Source organism: Hirundo rustica, chromosome 6 (assembly GCF_015227805.2).
Source record: "Hirundo rustica isolate bHirRus1 chromosome 6, bHirRus1.pri.v3, whole genome shotgun sequence".
In the NCBI taxonomy this organism is placed as follows: domain Eukaryota; kingdom Metazoa; phylum Chordata; class Aves; order Passeriformes; family Hirundinidae; genus Hirundo; species Hirundo rustica.
Genome location: NC_053455.1, coordinates 6,625,216 through 6,642,158, shown reverse-complemented (window position 1 = coordinate 6,642,158; position 16,943 = coordinate 6,625,216). Strand labels below are relative to the sequence as shown.

Below are 16,943 nucleotides of genomic sequence, written 5' to 3'. Positions count from 1 at the left end.
CCTCCCGGCCCAGCTCGGGCCAGGAGGGGATGAGCTCTCCCCCAGCTTCATATCCTTGGTCCCTGCGGCGTTCTGGAGGGTGCAAATCAGCCCAGAATTTGATCTCGCCCTGTATTGCTCCTAATCACTGACTCTTCTGGGCAGGTGAGGCTTAATCCCCTCTCCTCATGCTGCTCAAAGCATTATTGCAGTAGAAACCCACAGCCTCACAATAGCAAACCCTGAAGTAAAAAGAAATGTTGCAGTTTCCGATCCTTCCCATGAGTTTTTCACTCTTGTGTGACCTTTCTCCCTGCACGAAGGGCACGTGGACAGAACAGCCACTGGGGTGTGGAAAGACCCCACAAAGGAATTGCCTCCTTTGTTACAGCCTGATTCACCTGGGGCTTAGCTTCTTCCCAGTAACATAAATGCAGCTACCAACACTTCCACCACATCCCCCTCCCAGGCCCATTAGTTAATCTTACCCTGCAGCCGTTCAGGAATAACAGTCAAAGAAAGAGGTCCCAAGGCCAATGAAATGGAAATAAGTACTCAGATCACTACCTTGAAATTAGGGGGAGTGCATACTCAGCCCTAACTCAGCCAAGGACTTAAGCTCATGATTAAGTGTTTTGCTTAATAGCAGTGGACTTTTACAGTTAAACATGTATTTCAGTGTTTTGCTTAATTGGAACGATTTTATTGAAAAAAAAAAATTATCTCACGTGGGACAATTCCTGAAAAAAGAAAAAAATGGAGAGAAACACATTAAATGTGCAGAGCCATCTGCTTTTGTCCAGGGATTGGAGGGGAAATGGCTTCACGTGGAATCAGTGAGACTCTGCAGAGCCCAAGGCATCTCTCCTGACAATTTCCAGAGTCTGAGGGACCCGGCCAAACTGCAACGATCGTAGTTTGGTTTCAGCGAGCCCCTGGCTGTGCTGGTGGGAAAGAGGGGGCTAAGGAAGGGTGTTCCCACAGCTCCCTGAGCTGCTCAGCTCCAGAGAGACCTGCTCCTCGGGGGGTGCACACAGAGCTGGGGCACGGCCAGATGGGCTCGCAGGAAAGCTGTGGAGTGTCCAGTAATGGTGGCTGAGACGAGTCCAGCACAGGAAAGAGAGCAGACGTTCCACAGGACCCTTCACACCTCCTCAGACCCGCTCTTTACGAACTAGGGGGACACCTGGGAGCCGCCACAAGAGCCCCCTGTGACCACAGCCACACAAGTGCCTTTGTTCCCTGGTTCCCACCTGCAGGAGGACACACTCACATTCATCCCTCATTTCTCCCCTAAGCAAAATGGGAAATCAAGAGAATGAAGGAAGATTTGCCAAATGGGAGAGGCCCACAGGAGCTCACCAAAGACACCTTCTCAGACAACCATTAAGAGAGAACTGTTGCTCAGACTAATACCTGCACCTGTCTCCCCCCACTCAGTGCCTTGTGTCCTGGATGCAGTCACCTTCATTTGCAGGGATGCAAGCTTGAAGCTTCCCCAGGTGTCCTGTCCACACTGAGACAGATTAAATTTAACCTGTAATTTATTAGCTGATATATATATATATATATATATATATATATATATATTATCTGTAAAGGCTGCACTGTGACTGAGTAGGAAGAAGGTGATTTCATCACCCTACTTTCTGTAATTCTGAATAGAGGCTGCTCTGTCCAACGGCAGCAGGAGCAGTTTTTTTGCTGATGGAGAGTTTAACTACCCTTTAAAAAGTCCTCATGTTTTGTTTCAAATTACACCTCACCATCCTTCTGATATTGTCAATTGGCATTACAGTTACTATGGGAAACCTGCAAATTGCTTTGTGTCCTAAATAAACCTCAAAACTGTAGTATGAAAGCAATTTAAAGCAACGTGTCCCTCTTTCTCTGTGTGTAGAGATTTCTCACGTAGAATATCTGTAAGCTCCTACAAACTCTATGCCAGAGCTGTGAACACCTGCAAAACATCTCCTTGGTGTGAAGTCATTTCCTTCACTGGATTTCTCTGATGGAGTCTGGCTGTGCTGCAGTCTCAGGATTAGAGGCAGGGTTAGAAAGTGGCAAACTTCCTTCCTTTGCAGCCAGCAGGAAATCAGGGCTGTACCCGGACACGGTCAGACAGTAGAAACCTCAACAAGAGATCAGAACAAAACGCTGTGGGGTGGGAAAAGAGGTTTGACTGATGCAGCCAGGCTGGGGAGTGGAAGGGGGAGGTGGAAGGATATACTGACTGAAACCAAGGCAGCAAAAGGCCACTTTGAGATGATCTTTCAAGGAGGAGAGCAAAAGAAATGCTGTGGATCTGCCCTGAGTGACCGAAGTCCAATCAACACCAGACTGCAAATGTGGAACTTTCCCCCAGAAGTTATCACACGAGTAGGTTTTAATTCTGTTAAATTCACATCAATTCTCATATTTAGAGTCACAGAATAGTTTATTTCTAGTCTGCAGAGCAGGAACATCTTCCACTAGACCATGTTCCTCAGAGCCTTGTCCAGCCTCACCTAGAATACTTCCAGGGATGGGGCATCCCACCTCGCTAGCCAGTGTTTCACCATCCTCACCGCAAAAACCTTCTTGTATAAATCAACCCTTTTTTTGTTTAAAGCCATTATTCCTTGTCCTGTCACAACTTGTGACCAGGTCTTCAGTTTTCACATCCTTAGCACTGCAGCTGGGGTGGTACCACATCCTGCTCAGAATCTGTGGGCAGTCAACACAGCCCACATATTTCAGAGCATGAGAAGCTTCTTCCCAGGAAAATGTCACCTCCTTGGGAGCATTTAAATGCTCTTCAAAGCCATGGATTTAGATCCTGCTTCAAAGCAGTTGAACAGCTTGTCTGTCTTTGGTATGTGTTTGCAAGGAGTGTTTGCCATGAAGGCCGTGATGCCTCAGGTATTCTTGTCTCCCACAACAAGCAGTGAATATCTTCGTGCCTCAGTTTCCCTTTTGGACACCAGGAATGATGCTACAGATGATTTTTTTTCCTCTCTGTAGTGCAGTGTATGGGCTGTAAGCCTCCTTGTGACCAGTCACACCTGCATCCTGCAGTGCACTCAGTGCCTCAGGTTTATTGTAGCTCATTTAGCAATTGTCACTGCCATGCACTGCTTTGATTTGTCAAAACATCCTCCTGTTCTGTGACAGCCACAAAAGTTCTCTGGCCCTGGAAACTCAGCTCCCTGCAAGCTGGTGTGCCCAGCCCGAATGACCATGCCAGAAATAAGAGTATTTTACCCCACCCACAGTTTCCAAGAGAGGGAGGGCAGGATGCTTCCCTGGATGGGTGCTCCCTGCACTGGCTGGATTTCTCTTTGGGAGACACAGGCAGCTGCCTCCTGCTCTCACTGTGCCCGCATGAAAACATTGGAACCAGGTCAGAGCAAAGCCTATCTCACCCAACATCCTGCCAGGGAGTGTAGCCAGCCACGTGTATTCAGGGAAATGTGAAAGCATCAGGGCTGCATGGAGGTATCCCTCCCTTGGCTACATCCACTCATCCTAATCTTATTTAGGAATTTTCTGCTCTGGGGGATGAGTTTGGCATGTTGCTGTTAAGCCCAGGCTTGTGCATCCTCTGTCACGTCTTCCCAGGTAAAGTCAGGCCATGGGAAGTCTGGTGAGTAATATCATCTTCCCCTGGGGAAAGGTGAATAAAATATATTCCAGGCTATATGCTGTGCCCTCTCGGATTGTCCTGGCTCCTCTGAGGATGTACCCATTTATAGCAGCCAGGGATTTGGGCTGCAGTGCCTTTTTATTAGGAATAAACCTTAATATGCTTTGTCTTTTCTCTGCAAGAGCTCCAGGCAGGGTTAGTTAAACCTGCTGAGGTTCACAAGCTGCAGGAGCAGGAAAAGAGCCTTCCTCAGGTGAAACTTGCTTTGGTCCAATCAAGATGAGGGATGTTGCTCAGGAATGGTGGCATTTCTAGGCTTAACTTGAAGCCCAGACCAGCTGGTCAATGAGATTGCATCTGGTCTTGAAACAAATTTTAATGAACAGCTGGGCAACAAAGGCAGTCTTTTTTTTTTTTTTTTTAATTAATTTTGTTATTTTTTTAAAAAAAACAAGATCCACATCACTGCACTGAGTCCCTGGAAGACTGGAGCCAGTAATATTCTTATTTACAGATGAGCAGGGCTGTCTTTTCTCATGTAACTTCATCACTGGAAGCCTTTCACTTTCCCTCCTGACTCTGCCTGCCCTGGCTGCTGGACCACACGGTGTGCAGCTCATCACCTTCCTTACCAATGTGTTGGTAGGTGTTTTTCCTTCCTGATACATCCTGCAAGGTGCATGTGGTTAGCATCTGAGAAAGTAAACACGACAGCAGACTTCCCCCAAAGGATGCTGTCAAAATACTTTGTAATACATTTATTTTGTTAAAATAAACTATGTACAATACACGATATTAATGTGCATTACAATATACAGTAATTACATGTTTAAAAGATGATAAACAAAAGAGTACAGAATTATGTGCTGTAAATAGGAAATTAATAGTGTTTACATGATTTTTAAACGATGCAGAACGCATTTGCTTGAAAACTGATTTTCCTTGGTTTGAAATTGTTTTGCTTTGAACTCTGAAGATTTGGTTAAGCTTTGAGAAAAAGGCATGCCACTCAAAAGTCACACATATTGTTTTAGTGCCCATCCTTTAGTTTCACCAGCCCCATATTCCAGCAATATTGCACACAGCAACTTTTAAGAGAGAAAAAATCAGTTGCTCACATCAGGTAAGTGGCTCTTTCTCCTAACTAGCTCACACCTGACTGGTGGCGAGTTAGGTCCTGATTTGCGTTGAGGTCATTGCTTCTGCTTCACAAACTCAATCAGAATAACTTGTTGAGCTGTTAGTTTTAAGCGTTTCTTAAAGAATAATTTTAAGTATTACTATCAGGTAAGCACAAAAAGAAAGAAATGAAACGTCCTTGTCTTTGTGTTCTCAGGGGAGTAGAGAATCTCTGTGCAGTGAAATTCTTGTATTTGTGGAAGTGCATCACCATCGTGACACATTAAACTGGATTCAGTTATTGTCGCATTCCATCTCCCTGCTCCTCTCTGCAGCCTTCTTTGAAGTCCTCAGCCCCAGGTACCCGACTGTGACTCCACAGAGGCACCTCCCAGCCCATTCATCACCCTCAATCCATATTTTTTGAGGCATCAGGGCCATGACACCACATCTTCCTCTGTAGCATTTCCCACCTGGCACCCTGGGCTTGGGTCACCTCTGCTCAGGAGTGAAGAAGACTTTGTCAGTGTCTCTCCCCTCTCACATAGCTTTTTGTTAATGCTCATTAGTGAATTAATATTTACGAGCTTGGGGAGAGTTTGGGCTCATTTGCTCCATGCTGACAGAACAGTTCAATGCCTGCCAGGTCTGTGATGCAGTTAGAGCAGCTGCCTTTTTAGCGGAAAATACTGAGAGAGACGACTTGATAGCCACCCTCTGGATGTGATTTACCCACAAACGACTTTGACAAGCATCAGACAAATTTTTCTACATGTTATCAATGCAAACAAATGTGTTGGAAGATCTGGAAACTGTAGACTGGTGACAACTGTTTACTCTGAATTCATTAACCTCCAATCAAAGTAAAAAATCACCAGAGTTGCTGTCAGTGAGAGTTCAAACTGATCTTCACCAAAACCACATCAAACCTGGTGTCCTGAATGGGATGAGATGAAATAAAGTGACAGCAGAGTTTAGGGTTTTTAAGTAAAGATAACCATATGTCTTGAATATTACACTGTTAATATAACCACTTTCATCTTCAGCTCAGTAGTGAGGTGCATCAGATCCAGCCTCCAAAGGTGAGATCAGCAAAGTCTTTGGATGCCCCAACTCCTTTCAGGAGTCCTTAACCAGCAGCCAGAAGGTAGAAAAGATTCTTGGACCTGCCTCAGTGTATCTGTGCGCTCAAAGCTTGGTCAGCTGGAATAAAAGGTCAGAAAAGGAGGAAATATAAAGACTCTCCAACATTTTCCACATTCGTCATGTGTGGACCCCATTGACATTTTCCATTGCCTTCATGAGAACTGAAATGAAGCCAACATAGAACATCTTTGAAAATCCCACCCTACCATTATCGTTAGAAGGAGCCAAGGACTGCATTATGGTCTGTACAATCTGGAAAGGGATGGGGATCCATATTTTCAAAGTTAAAGAGATTTTTCACCACTAGCAGCAATTCACATGATTATTTGCTTGTTGCTCTGGTCTCTGAACTCATTTTCCCCTTACGATGAGCTTCCGACTCTTTTTGCTGTTATGGTGTGGTTCCTGGAACTGCCCAAGAGAGCATATTTTTGGTCCCATGTTTCTGAAAGCTTTAACTGAAACAAAAAAAAAGAGAATTTGAAGATTTTTCATTGTTGTTCTAGTTATAGGCATCCCCTTAACATCTTAAAATGAAATTTAAGGTTGAGGATCAAACTGACTGTGCCTCTGGGCTGTGATTTTGCAGCTCTCCCCCGAAGCAGAAGTGATTCTGTTGCATTCATGGCTTCTAATTGGGGATTTTGTCCTGACGTTTTTGATGCAAAAATATTTCTATTCCTGTTTTGTTTTGATAGGTGAAGACAGCTGAGATCACAAGCCACTACAGAAATCAGTGGGAGGCTTTTTCCTGCTTTCAGATGGTCTTTATTCACAAAGAGTAAAATAAACATTCATAGTGGAAATTTGTCTTCATTTTTGCAAAGAGCTCAAATGTGTCTAGAAGTTATCTGACGTGGGTCACTCCATGCTCACCTCCTGTCACAGCAGATGCTCCTTCAGTCCTATAGAGTTGTGAACCAACAAAACGTTCTGTTATTTCCAGATTTTCCTTTTCTTAATGTAGGATAAAACAACATTACAGGTCCTCCCCAGGGAAGAAGAAAATACATGGAGAAAGGCATGTGCAGCCAGATTCCTACATTCTACCTCTTTGTTTAACAGATGGTCCCTAGGCCAACGTGAGCACATGGATTGCTCTGCTGGAGAAGACAAATGTGCTTTCAGACGATCCTGGCCTGAGACAGATCGATGCCACAGCAAATTATTTTTAATCCAGATGAGGTTTCCGTGCGGTGCGTCAAGAGGTATTTGCTGCGTCACTTGGGGAAAAAAGGCAGAGGAAAAGGTCACGGGCCCTAAACAAGGTATAAAAGCAGGTGGGCACCTTTCATATATGAATTAAAGGGAGAGAGAGGCTGCCCAGGGAAGTGACTGAGGCACCATTCCTGAAGGTATTTGAAAGAGCACAGGCCACCAACACTAAGAGCAGCTGGAAGAGGCTTTCTGGTAATTAAACTACAAGGATGTGTCACCAATCAGGTTCCCTCATGACCAGAGCAGTGCCAGTGGGATTGAAGGAGACATGAACAACTTGGAGAAGTGAGATTCTCTTCAGTATGAGGAGGACTACCAAAATCTGTCCCTTTAATTAAAGTATTTGGAATAACTTTATTTCGTATTAAGATGCAGCGCTATATTTAATTCTGTGTCTATTTTGACTGCTTTGAGTGCTTTGAAAGAGAAAAAAGGTGAGAAATATTAACGTCAGCTGCTGAAATGATTGTTTTGATTGCCATACTGGACTTGGGGGGAGGTCTGTACCTACACAGGGTGTATACCCAATTGAACAAATGAGAATCGACCTGAGTGGGGTTGGAGCCTTCTTTCTGTCTTCTCCCCAACTTTTCAGAGCTCTGGGAGGCACAGGAAAAACTGTGAGGTTTTGTGGGACGTCCTTCAAGTCATGCTGGACGTGGCAGGACTGTCCCAGTTCCACTGTCCTGTGTTTGCACAGAACTCTGAAGGGCACCTGTAGGTGGTTTTAATGTGATAGCAACTCTCGGATGTATCGAGATCTCTCTCAAATACCTCTAATATCTCCTTGCAGGGGTTTGTAGGAAAATGCTTTGGGAACTCTGTTTGAAACTGCAGCTTCAGGTTGAGAGCTCTTAGTAGAGCAGGAAGGTTTCAGAAGAGGCCAAAGGAGATGGGTTTTACAGGATCCAGCATGTTTCCTATAAGTTGTGAGTGCTTTTGAAATGACAGCAGACTATTAGCAAAGGCAGGTCTGTCAGGAAAGGCTTTGACATCAGCTGCATTAAGGGGATATTGTCAAATAAGCTCCAGGGATAGTTTCTAACCTTTATGACTCTCTTTAGCAGTGCTCCTTTTAAGGTGAAATTGGGATCTGATTTCTAGCTCATCTCACAGTGAGTAAACCCTTCTCCTTTCACCTGGCAGTCCTTTATTGATTTTCCTTCCTTATTACTAATGGTGCTTGAAAATAACTTGAAGTTTGTATCTGTGGCCTTATGCCTGCACTTGCACTATGTCTGGTGTTGTGGTTTTTCTGAAAATAAGCTTCACTGCCTGTTCACACACCATCTGCTGCTTTTAAAAAAGGCATTAGGTATGACTTGCCAGATAGTCAATGACTCTCCTTGCATCTGCCTACAATTCCTTTCTAAAGCCTCTTGGCCTGAGCTGTCCCTGCCTCCCCCAAAAAATAGTGCAACAGGGCAGATCCTTGAGAAACTGCCACATTTCATGGACAGGTGTGTGTACACAACTGTCTTGGTTTTGAAACCTAACACAGGAATCATATTTATGGGACCTGCATTAAACATGGCTTTTCAAAAAGACATTTATTTTTGCTGGAAGAAAAATTAAAATAAATGGAGTGCAGAGCCATTTCTCAGTGGATTGTGATCACTGCCCCTCTCTTGCAGCTCCCAGAATTCAAATTTTGGTCAAAATCAGTTTGAAAAACTTGAAATTTTACTGCCTCACAAGCTTGACATGCTCCATTTTGTAAGTGCAAAGAAACCCCTGCTTAGCCTTAACATTTTTTGTATTTATATTATCAGTTTTCTGTCTGCTTCCTCTATGCAAGGATTTGTTCAGGATGCTGCAGTTTAACACACTAGGACAGCAGCATTTTAGCTTCTCCATCACCATATGTTTTGCAGTTAATTTCCCTCAAACCACTGCAGTTACGTTAATGCTACAACTTCTAATCTGATTTTTGATTTTACTGCCTATCCTATGCTGTTCCATTGAGATTAACAATCACCCCTGGTACTCAGTGGCCCTCAAAAAACCACTTTGATTATTTGTGGCTTTCCCTGATGCATGCCAGGGTGCTCCATCTCACTTTTCCCGTGGGCACGTTACGTTAGGATGAGCTCAGCTGTCACTCTGCATTTTCTATTTCCTCTATTTCTACGGTTTTTGAAGCTCTGAGAAAACCAGGCAGCTCCAGCCTGAGCATTTGCATTGTGCTTCAGCTAAACCACACTTCACCTTCTTCCACCAGAGACTCATACATCACTCTCCAGCAACCTACGTGAGCTAAAACAATCATCCTCATTAATTTCCACTGAAGTAAAAGGCAGCACAGTGCAGATATAATTTCCTTGAAATCTGTTAAAGACTCTTTGTTGCTGTTGTTGCTTTAGTGGACTTCTAGTCATGTTGTAAGCCTAAATATTAACTTATTTAATCCATGACTAGTTCTCCTCACACTCCTCTAATATATTTTTACAGAGCTGATAGAGAGTGTCCTGTTGAGGTGAACGCTCTCTGCTCTGCCTGGGCATGGACACAAACTCTGTGGCATGGCATGGACCCCTGCACCTCACTCTGAGCTGGGCTTTAGCAGCCAGACCATCTGAAGTCAATGCCTGGGACACAATAAAACCGAACAGAAAATATGAGAAAATATGAGAAAATATGCTCAAAAAATCACCAGCAATGAGGAGAACTTGTCTGTCTCAGGTATGGCACAACTGTGTTTACATCCATGTTTGTGTGCAAGGGGAAAGGGACGGTGAATGGAAGCCAAATGGGTAAAAAAAGAGCAAAGCATTTGCCTCGAGTCTGATGGCTTTTGTCAGAGAGAACCGTTGAGTTCTACACGGAAATGTTTTGGGGTGTCAGAACTGGTTTCTGTCGCTGTCCATGGTAAAATGGGAATTAGATGATCTTAGAGGTCCCTTCCAACCCAAACCATTCCACGACTGTATGAAATAGAATTTGTGCTGAGGGAGGAGCTCAGATCCCTAGGCCTGGTCCCGATGCAGGGCTGGGCACTGCACCGAGCCTGGTCCCTTCCCCGTGCCCCGGGAGCCGTTCCCGCTGCAGTCCCCATCGCTCTGGGCATCACCAGCCCTGGAGCTCCCTGGTGTGTCCAGTGACCGCCGTGTTCTCAGGCAGGACTCTGTGCTTCCCAAGAGGAGAGGGCTGCCAGCCTCGTGGAGTGGGTGCAGAGGGGAGCGGGGCCCGTGTCCCCGGGCGGGGAGGATGCACTGCTGTCACTTGCTCCCTCCCGGTGCCTCTGGACACGCTGGCTACAGACACGGTTTTTGTGAGCAGTTCCATCTCCAAATCTGTGCGCGCTGGTGCTGGGATTTCCCGCTTGGGCAACGACATCCATGACAAGACAGTCTCGTGGCACTGCCAGGGTACCCAGAGGCAGCTGCAAGTAATAAGGCTTGGCGTTCACCTCTGAATGTTGCTGTGGTGTGCAAAGCTGCAGGGCCCTGGGAGAGGCTTCAGTGAAAAGGCACATTTTCCCCAGCAGCAAGGGGGATCACAGGAGCTTCCCTTCCCCTGTGGGCTGGATTTCCCATCTTCATGCTGTTGGCTGCAGCCCATCATCTGCCACTGGTGGAAAAACCCACTCCTGAGGACTGCAGCTGCGCTGCAGCTGAAACAGCACTCTCTGTGAAGGTGGAAAAATGGGAGCAGAGAGAGGAGAAATGAATGGGAGGAAGGAGGCTACAATAAGTCAACAAGTTCACAACTCCACTTTGATGAGGATTTTTACAGAAATACTTCATTAAAAAGGATAATTTTAAGGCAATTGGATCACCTCAAAGCACTTAAAGCTAGTATGACCTTTGGCACTTTTTTTTCCCTGTTCTTGGCTGTTGGGTGAGTTGTAGAAATCCAGCTGATCTATAAGGTAAATTCTCAGTTGCCATGGCAATGTGTCTAGTTCTTGTTCTCAGTTGGAAGAGAGATTGTTCCATGCTGCTATTTCATGTCTAGGGCAATGTTCTTTGGTGGCAGAATTTCTTTGTTTCAGTACATTAATGCTACAGCTCTGTACTTCCTTTCCAAGCTTATGGAAACATGGCTCAGCCTGAACATTCCCCTGTAAAAATACAGTTATTTGCATTTTTTTTTTTTAGTTGTAAGAACATTCCTTAAGTCTGGAGGTAAATGTTGATCCATTTTGATAGCTCAGGTGCAGCAAACATCCTGTTGCTGTGAAGTTTGACCATTAAGTGAAAACAAACTGGAATCACTCCACCTTTGCTTCCTATGTGGTTTGAACAAACTAAAGTATCTCCTGAATTAGCAAGTCTTATAAAAGAAAAGCAATTTTAAAGTACGTCCTACCTATAGTGTATATCTTACATATTAGATTTCTACAGATCTCCATGCGCTTTCAGTCAATTCAGATTCAATTCCTAAGGACTGCAAATTCCAAATTTTGATCAATTCTTCCTTAAGGCCACAAAAGGATTTCTCCTGTTTCTTTTGCCATCTTTAGCTCTTTGTTTTGTCACAAGACAAGGTTCACCTTATTCCTAAGGTGGGGAGCCAGGCAGGCATCCTGGTTTCTGTTGGTGCAGTCTGCAGCAGTGGGAACAGGCTGCAAAACAGCTCTGGAGGGTTAGGAAAGCACAGAGACAGGAGATGGCCAAGGGTGATACAGCTGGGAGGTTTCACAGAACGGAGAGCTCCTATATTTGGGTAAGAAGGACCCTTTTCTGGTCACGTTCCCCGTTTCAGTTGTGTGTGACCTTCATTGCCTTTCTAACCTGCTTGGTTTCACTGAACTCAGCTGGCTCTGCCTCCCAGGGCACGTCACACGAGGGTGCAGCATCTGTGGCACTTTGCACAGCGCTTCTTCTTCTTCTTGGGGTGGAAAATGGTCATGATTGCCTCGTCAAAGACAGTCTTAAGGCCTTTCTGTGTGAGTGCTGAGCACTCCAGATAGCACTGGGCTCCGATCTGAAAGGGAAGAGGGAAAATGAGAGTGAGCATCCAATGCTGGGAGAGAGAGAGTGATGCTGTTCCAACATCTTCCTACATTCAGAAAGGGGTCAGACCGTTCCTCTGTCTGTGGGATGAAGGGACAAGCTCTCGTGGTCATCCTGAGCAAGAGGGCAGGAGTCAGCACCCAGATGAGAATCTCAGCACATGGGGGGTGAATGGGCTACAGGAATTCCCTGCATGACCCTGCAGAGAGAGGGGGCTGCACCCATGTTTGACTGCTGGACCAGGAGCTTGGCCTCCTGCCTGTGCAGCTGGGAAGGCTCCAAGGAAATGCTGGGGTGTAGCTGAACACCTTCACACACTTGGCTCTTCTCCCCTGAGCTGTCACTCCTGTGTCCTGCCTCTTCCAGTTCCAGGGAGCTGCCACCCGGGGAGGGCTTCCAACAGTTTTCTGGGAATGGGGGAGCATCATTTTGAGACAGGAGTCTCCCAGGTATGGTTGCAGGACACAAACACCCACAGAAGCCTGGGAAAGCAGCCTCAGCTTACTCAGCAGCCTTGTGGCTTATTCAGTTTGTTCTGCTCATGGATGCTCTGATTTTGAGGGCCAGGGACAATAATAGCACCTGTAGCATATAAAGGGACAAGGCCAGGATCCAGAACCCTTCATCCCAGGATTTGGAGAGTGCTTCTAACCCCCTTCCTTTCCAGGAGAAATGTACAATACCACAGAAACTTGGGGAGCACATTCTCTGCTGCCTGAAGTGCAACGGATAAATGGGAATCCAGTCGTGTGTGCTTTTGTAAGGGACAGGGAGGAGTTTGACAGGAGGTGGCCTGGCTGCAGAGAGGGGTTTGCCACTTGCACCTCCAGGCAGAACCCTGAGCAAGAAACACTTGACTTAGATAAAACAGGCAGTAAAATCTGTTTTGATGCCCATTTGCCACCTGCTGCCCTGTGTTCCTCAATGCTTTCCTTGGAGTCTGGTCGTGGCACCTGCCAGAGATCAGAAGTGTTTGGGCAATTCTCTCTGACACGTGGTGTGATTTTTGGGGTTGTCTTGTGCATGCCCAGGAGCTGGACTCGTTGGCCCTTTTGGATCCCTTCCCACTGAGGATATTCTATGTTTGAACTGATATTGCAGCAGGCTCAGAGGTCACAATGCGTGCCTGGGTCCAGCCTGTTTGAACAGAGGCTTTAATCTCTGTCTGGGACCAACAGGCCTTGGAGGAGCCTTGAATGAAAGAAACCCAGTGGAAAGCTGTGAGCAGATCTGTGGCATCAGAAGAAGCTGTTACCTCCTTTGCCAGCTTCACTCCGTGCTCATAGGTGAGTGGTTTCTCCTTCATGTAAAGCAGCCGCGCCAAAGTCTTGGGATCATCCCGGAGGTCAATCTAGTGGAAAACACACAAAATCTGTGCTGTAATTCTTAGGGCAGATATTCATGGCTTTACAGACCAATATCTGGGCATCTGTATCACTCCTCAACTCAGGTGATACTTCAGAAATTAATTGCACCTTTACTTACCTTCTAATTATATTTTTTTTTGTTTCTGTTTTTCAGTTTACCATGAATTAATTCTCCTCTGCAGGTTATCGGGCCACAGCTCAGATGGGTGTGGTACAGGCAAGAGCCCCACTGGTAGGGGAAACTGCTGCAACCCTGCACTGTATCACCCCACCCTGGCAGGCCCGAGAGACACAGCTCAGTCTGACTTGAAACAAAATCCTTCATTTCCACAGGAAACATCAAAGGGAAGTATCCTGGCATTTCAAACCTGTCCATTTTCAGACGGTGTGATCCAAAGGATAATGTTTTTATTTTTAAATGGGTGTTTTTGATTATTCCAGTGTGGAAAACAAAGCCAGCCTTTGAATTATTTGTCTTTCCTGTGGCATGAAGATTTTGGTTTTGACCAGATTTTGATCTGTTTCTCTAATTTGACTTAGGTTACTGTCCAGTGCTCTGACATTTTCCATGTGGTTGTATCCATACCCTCACAGCCTTTATCCACTTTGTGTCTTGGTTACAAGCCCATACTAAGGGAATTATTATTTGATTGACAGATTCACAGATTTTAAGGCCAAAATAAAGGAGTTTGGCCATTCAGTCTGACAATCGCTGTAACACAAGAAGGATGGTGAGTCACCAGCTGTAATGTTAGTTTAAAAGCATGAAAGGAGGCTGCTTCCTTCCCATGTCATTTGGCTTATTACTCCCATTCTTAAAATTTAGTTTGAAGTTTAGCTTCAGCTTCTAAGCACAAACTTTGATTTTTTTTTTTTTCTCCTCATTGGAGACCTGTATGAAAACTTTTCTCCCCGTAGGCATTTATGACTTGTTGTCACGTTAAAACACATTTGAATAAAAAGATGGGATGAGCTTTGCCGGTGTGGACTCCAGCACGTTGACTTCCATTCCCAGCCCCTGAGTTTTCCTCTAATGGGAAAATCTGTCTGAATTTCCCACGAGTTAAACAGGAAACCTTTGCAGATGCTCAGCAGAAGCTTTACCTGCGTCCCTATGAGGACGTAAGGCACGTTGGGCATGCAGACTTTCAGCTCGGGCACCCACTCCTCCTGCACGTTGTGGTAGGAGGCAGGATTCACCACGGAGAAGCAGATCAGGAACACGTCTGTGTTGGGGTAGGACAGGGGTCTCAGCTGGTTGTAGTCCTCCTGCCAGGGGAGAGCACCAAGAGCGTCACAAGGAGGGGATGACTGCAGGTGGGGCAGTCATGTTGATGAAATGGGCAGCACTGTCCATAGTCATTCACGTTCCTAAGCTCCATGTGGCAGCTGGAGAGGGAGAGGGACCACCCCTGACAGCACAAGGGTGCTGATTTATCAGCATTTATCTTCCAAAAAGAGCTGGGACATGCCCCATCTCTGGAAATGTTCAAAGCCACTTTGGACATGGCTCTGAGCAACTTGTTCTAGTAAAAGCTGTCCTGGTGGGTGTGGGTGTGTGTGGGTGTGTGTGTGTGTGTGTAATTAGATAATTTTGCAGGTCCCTTCCACCTCAATCATCCTGTGACTGTGTGAACAAGTTTTGTTTGTGTTATCTGTGGAGTCGTTGGTGCAGAAGGTGATGCTGAACAGCCCCACATGGAGCACAGCAATGTGCCAGCCAGCAGAAGACACTCATGCTGAAAGCAGAAAGCAGAAAGCAGATCAGATCCAGCCTGCAGTACCTGGGTACTCACTGTGGGTGATTTAGTGTTTCCACAGGCCATGGATGGTGGAAGGAGAGATGTTTTCTCCATGGGCCAGTGGTGGACAGGGTGAATTTTCAAACACTCGAATCACAGCTGTGATATGTCATAAACTGGCTTTGGTAGCTGAGTTTCAAGGAAGAATTTGCGTCTGTTTTCAGGCTTGAGAAGCTGAGAGTGAGCAGAGGTTTTGCAAGCCACGTGAAAGGGATAGCCTGGCTCTTTCTGACGGTGGGAGCATTTGTAGCTGTGTCTGGTGGGTGCTGTTCAATGAAACCTGTTAGAAAACTTCAGTGCAATGAAACAGATGCTTTTTAGAGGGAATACATCTGTTCCAAAGGCTTTTTTAGGGGGTCCAGAATTAAAAAGGGGGAAAGGAGCACAAAGCCGGAGTGTGGGAAACAGTAATACATGCTGCTGTTAAGCCTGACTGCGATGTAGATCTGCAGTTTATAGTTTCTGCATTCTGGACAAGTCTCAAATCTCTGCAGTCTGGTTGCTTTTGGTTATAACTGTGTGAAAATTCAACTGGTGTGGATTTGCTTTGCAGATGCAGACTAGTTAATAAAAGGAAATAAGGCTAATAAAAGGGGGTAAAAAGGACACCTGGGTGCTGTTTCTCAGACTCAAGAACATTTATTTTAGGCAGGGAAAACCCACATTAGGGGCAGGAGCAATGCAAGCTGCTGCCTGTCCTGCAGGAGAAAGTGCTGCAGGACTGTATCAGTGTGTGTCAGAGTAGATGATGTTTTAGTGCAGCCTTACTTCTGCCTTGCTTTGATTGGGTCAACACATTAATTGCGAATTGAGCCTGGTAAATTACCTTTCTGAAGCCTTTTTCTCTGACTATACGATAATAAATTGACCCCGACTACTTTTGCATCAACCCTAGTTTCCAAAGTATACTAGTGGATTACTCAAAAACTGTTGGCACCAACTCTTTCTAAAAAAATCCCCAGAACTTTAATTATTTATTCTGAAAGCCCAAATTTAGCTCTGTGCCATGAAAGAAAAGTTTAAAAAAGCATCCTAAAACACAAACACAATGTTTTGTTTTGTCTAACTAGATGTTCATTGTCCCAAGCCAGCTTTGACAGGAAGAGTAAATTCTCATTTCCTACCTCCAGCCCCCCCGCCCCGCCACAGTATTTGGGGTAAAACCAGAGTATTTTTTTAACTGACACTATGATGTCTTTCCAGTGGCATAGAAAGTGTGGATCTCAAGAAGGATTTACAAGAAGAGATGTTTGGATATATCACCTCCCAAGAAAGAGGATTCTCTGTACTCAAGGAATAGCAGGAAAAAGCCCCTCAGGGATATTTGTGGGGACACCAGTGATGCAGGCCATGAAGAAGCAAAGTCAGCGACAGGAGATTTATCCCTGGCTCTGGAGATGTCAGCTGGCTCCCAGCAGAGGTTAATAGAGACGAAGTGGATGCCAAGGTGATGGGATCAGAGGAGAAATTGCATTGTAGAGACAGTTTTATGTGGAAGCTGTGGGTCAGGAAAGCCTGGTCTGATTATGGGACATTATGTTAACCCAGAACATCAAACCTGGGACTGATTGTGGCACAGACACGGGCTGATTGCCGGTGCTTGGCAAAGATCCTTCCTGTGGTTTTGGTTTAGCTGCAGGTCAGGCTCCTGAACCATCCACGTGGTGGCAGCAAGCCTCAAGGAATCCTCATCTAGCGTTTTGGAAGAAATTGGCTAAATATAGCCAGT

General features: G+C 45.5%; 1 protein-coding gene across 2 annotated transcripts in view; it reads right to left on the bottom strand.

Moving 5' to 3' along the window:
* Positions 1-4,371: 4,371 nt before the first annotated feature.
* RHOJ (ras homolog family member J) overlaps positions 4,372-16,943 on the bottom strand; it is a 60,662-nt gene continuing 48,090 nt past the window's right edge. The window contains exons 3-6 of one of the 2 annotated variants that reach the window (XR_005701281.1): positions 14,517-14,681; positions 13,301-13,396; positions 6,746-12,016; positions 4,372-6,327 (exon numbers count right to left, since the gene is read on the bottom strand). Coding sequence is in view for 1 of the 2 variants with exons in the window: in XM_040066657.1 (XP_039922591.1) it covers positions 11,870-12,016; positions 13,301-13,396; positions 14,517-14,681 (408 nt within the window). In the remaining variant the exon portion in view is untranslated. Of the gene's footprint in view, positions 12,017-13,300; positions 13,397-14,516; positions 14,682-16,943 lie in introns of both variants that reach the window. The other variant, XM_040066657.1, reaches the window with a different exon arrangement.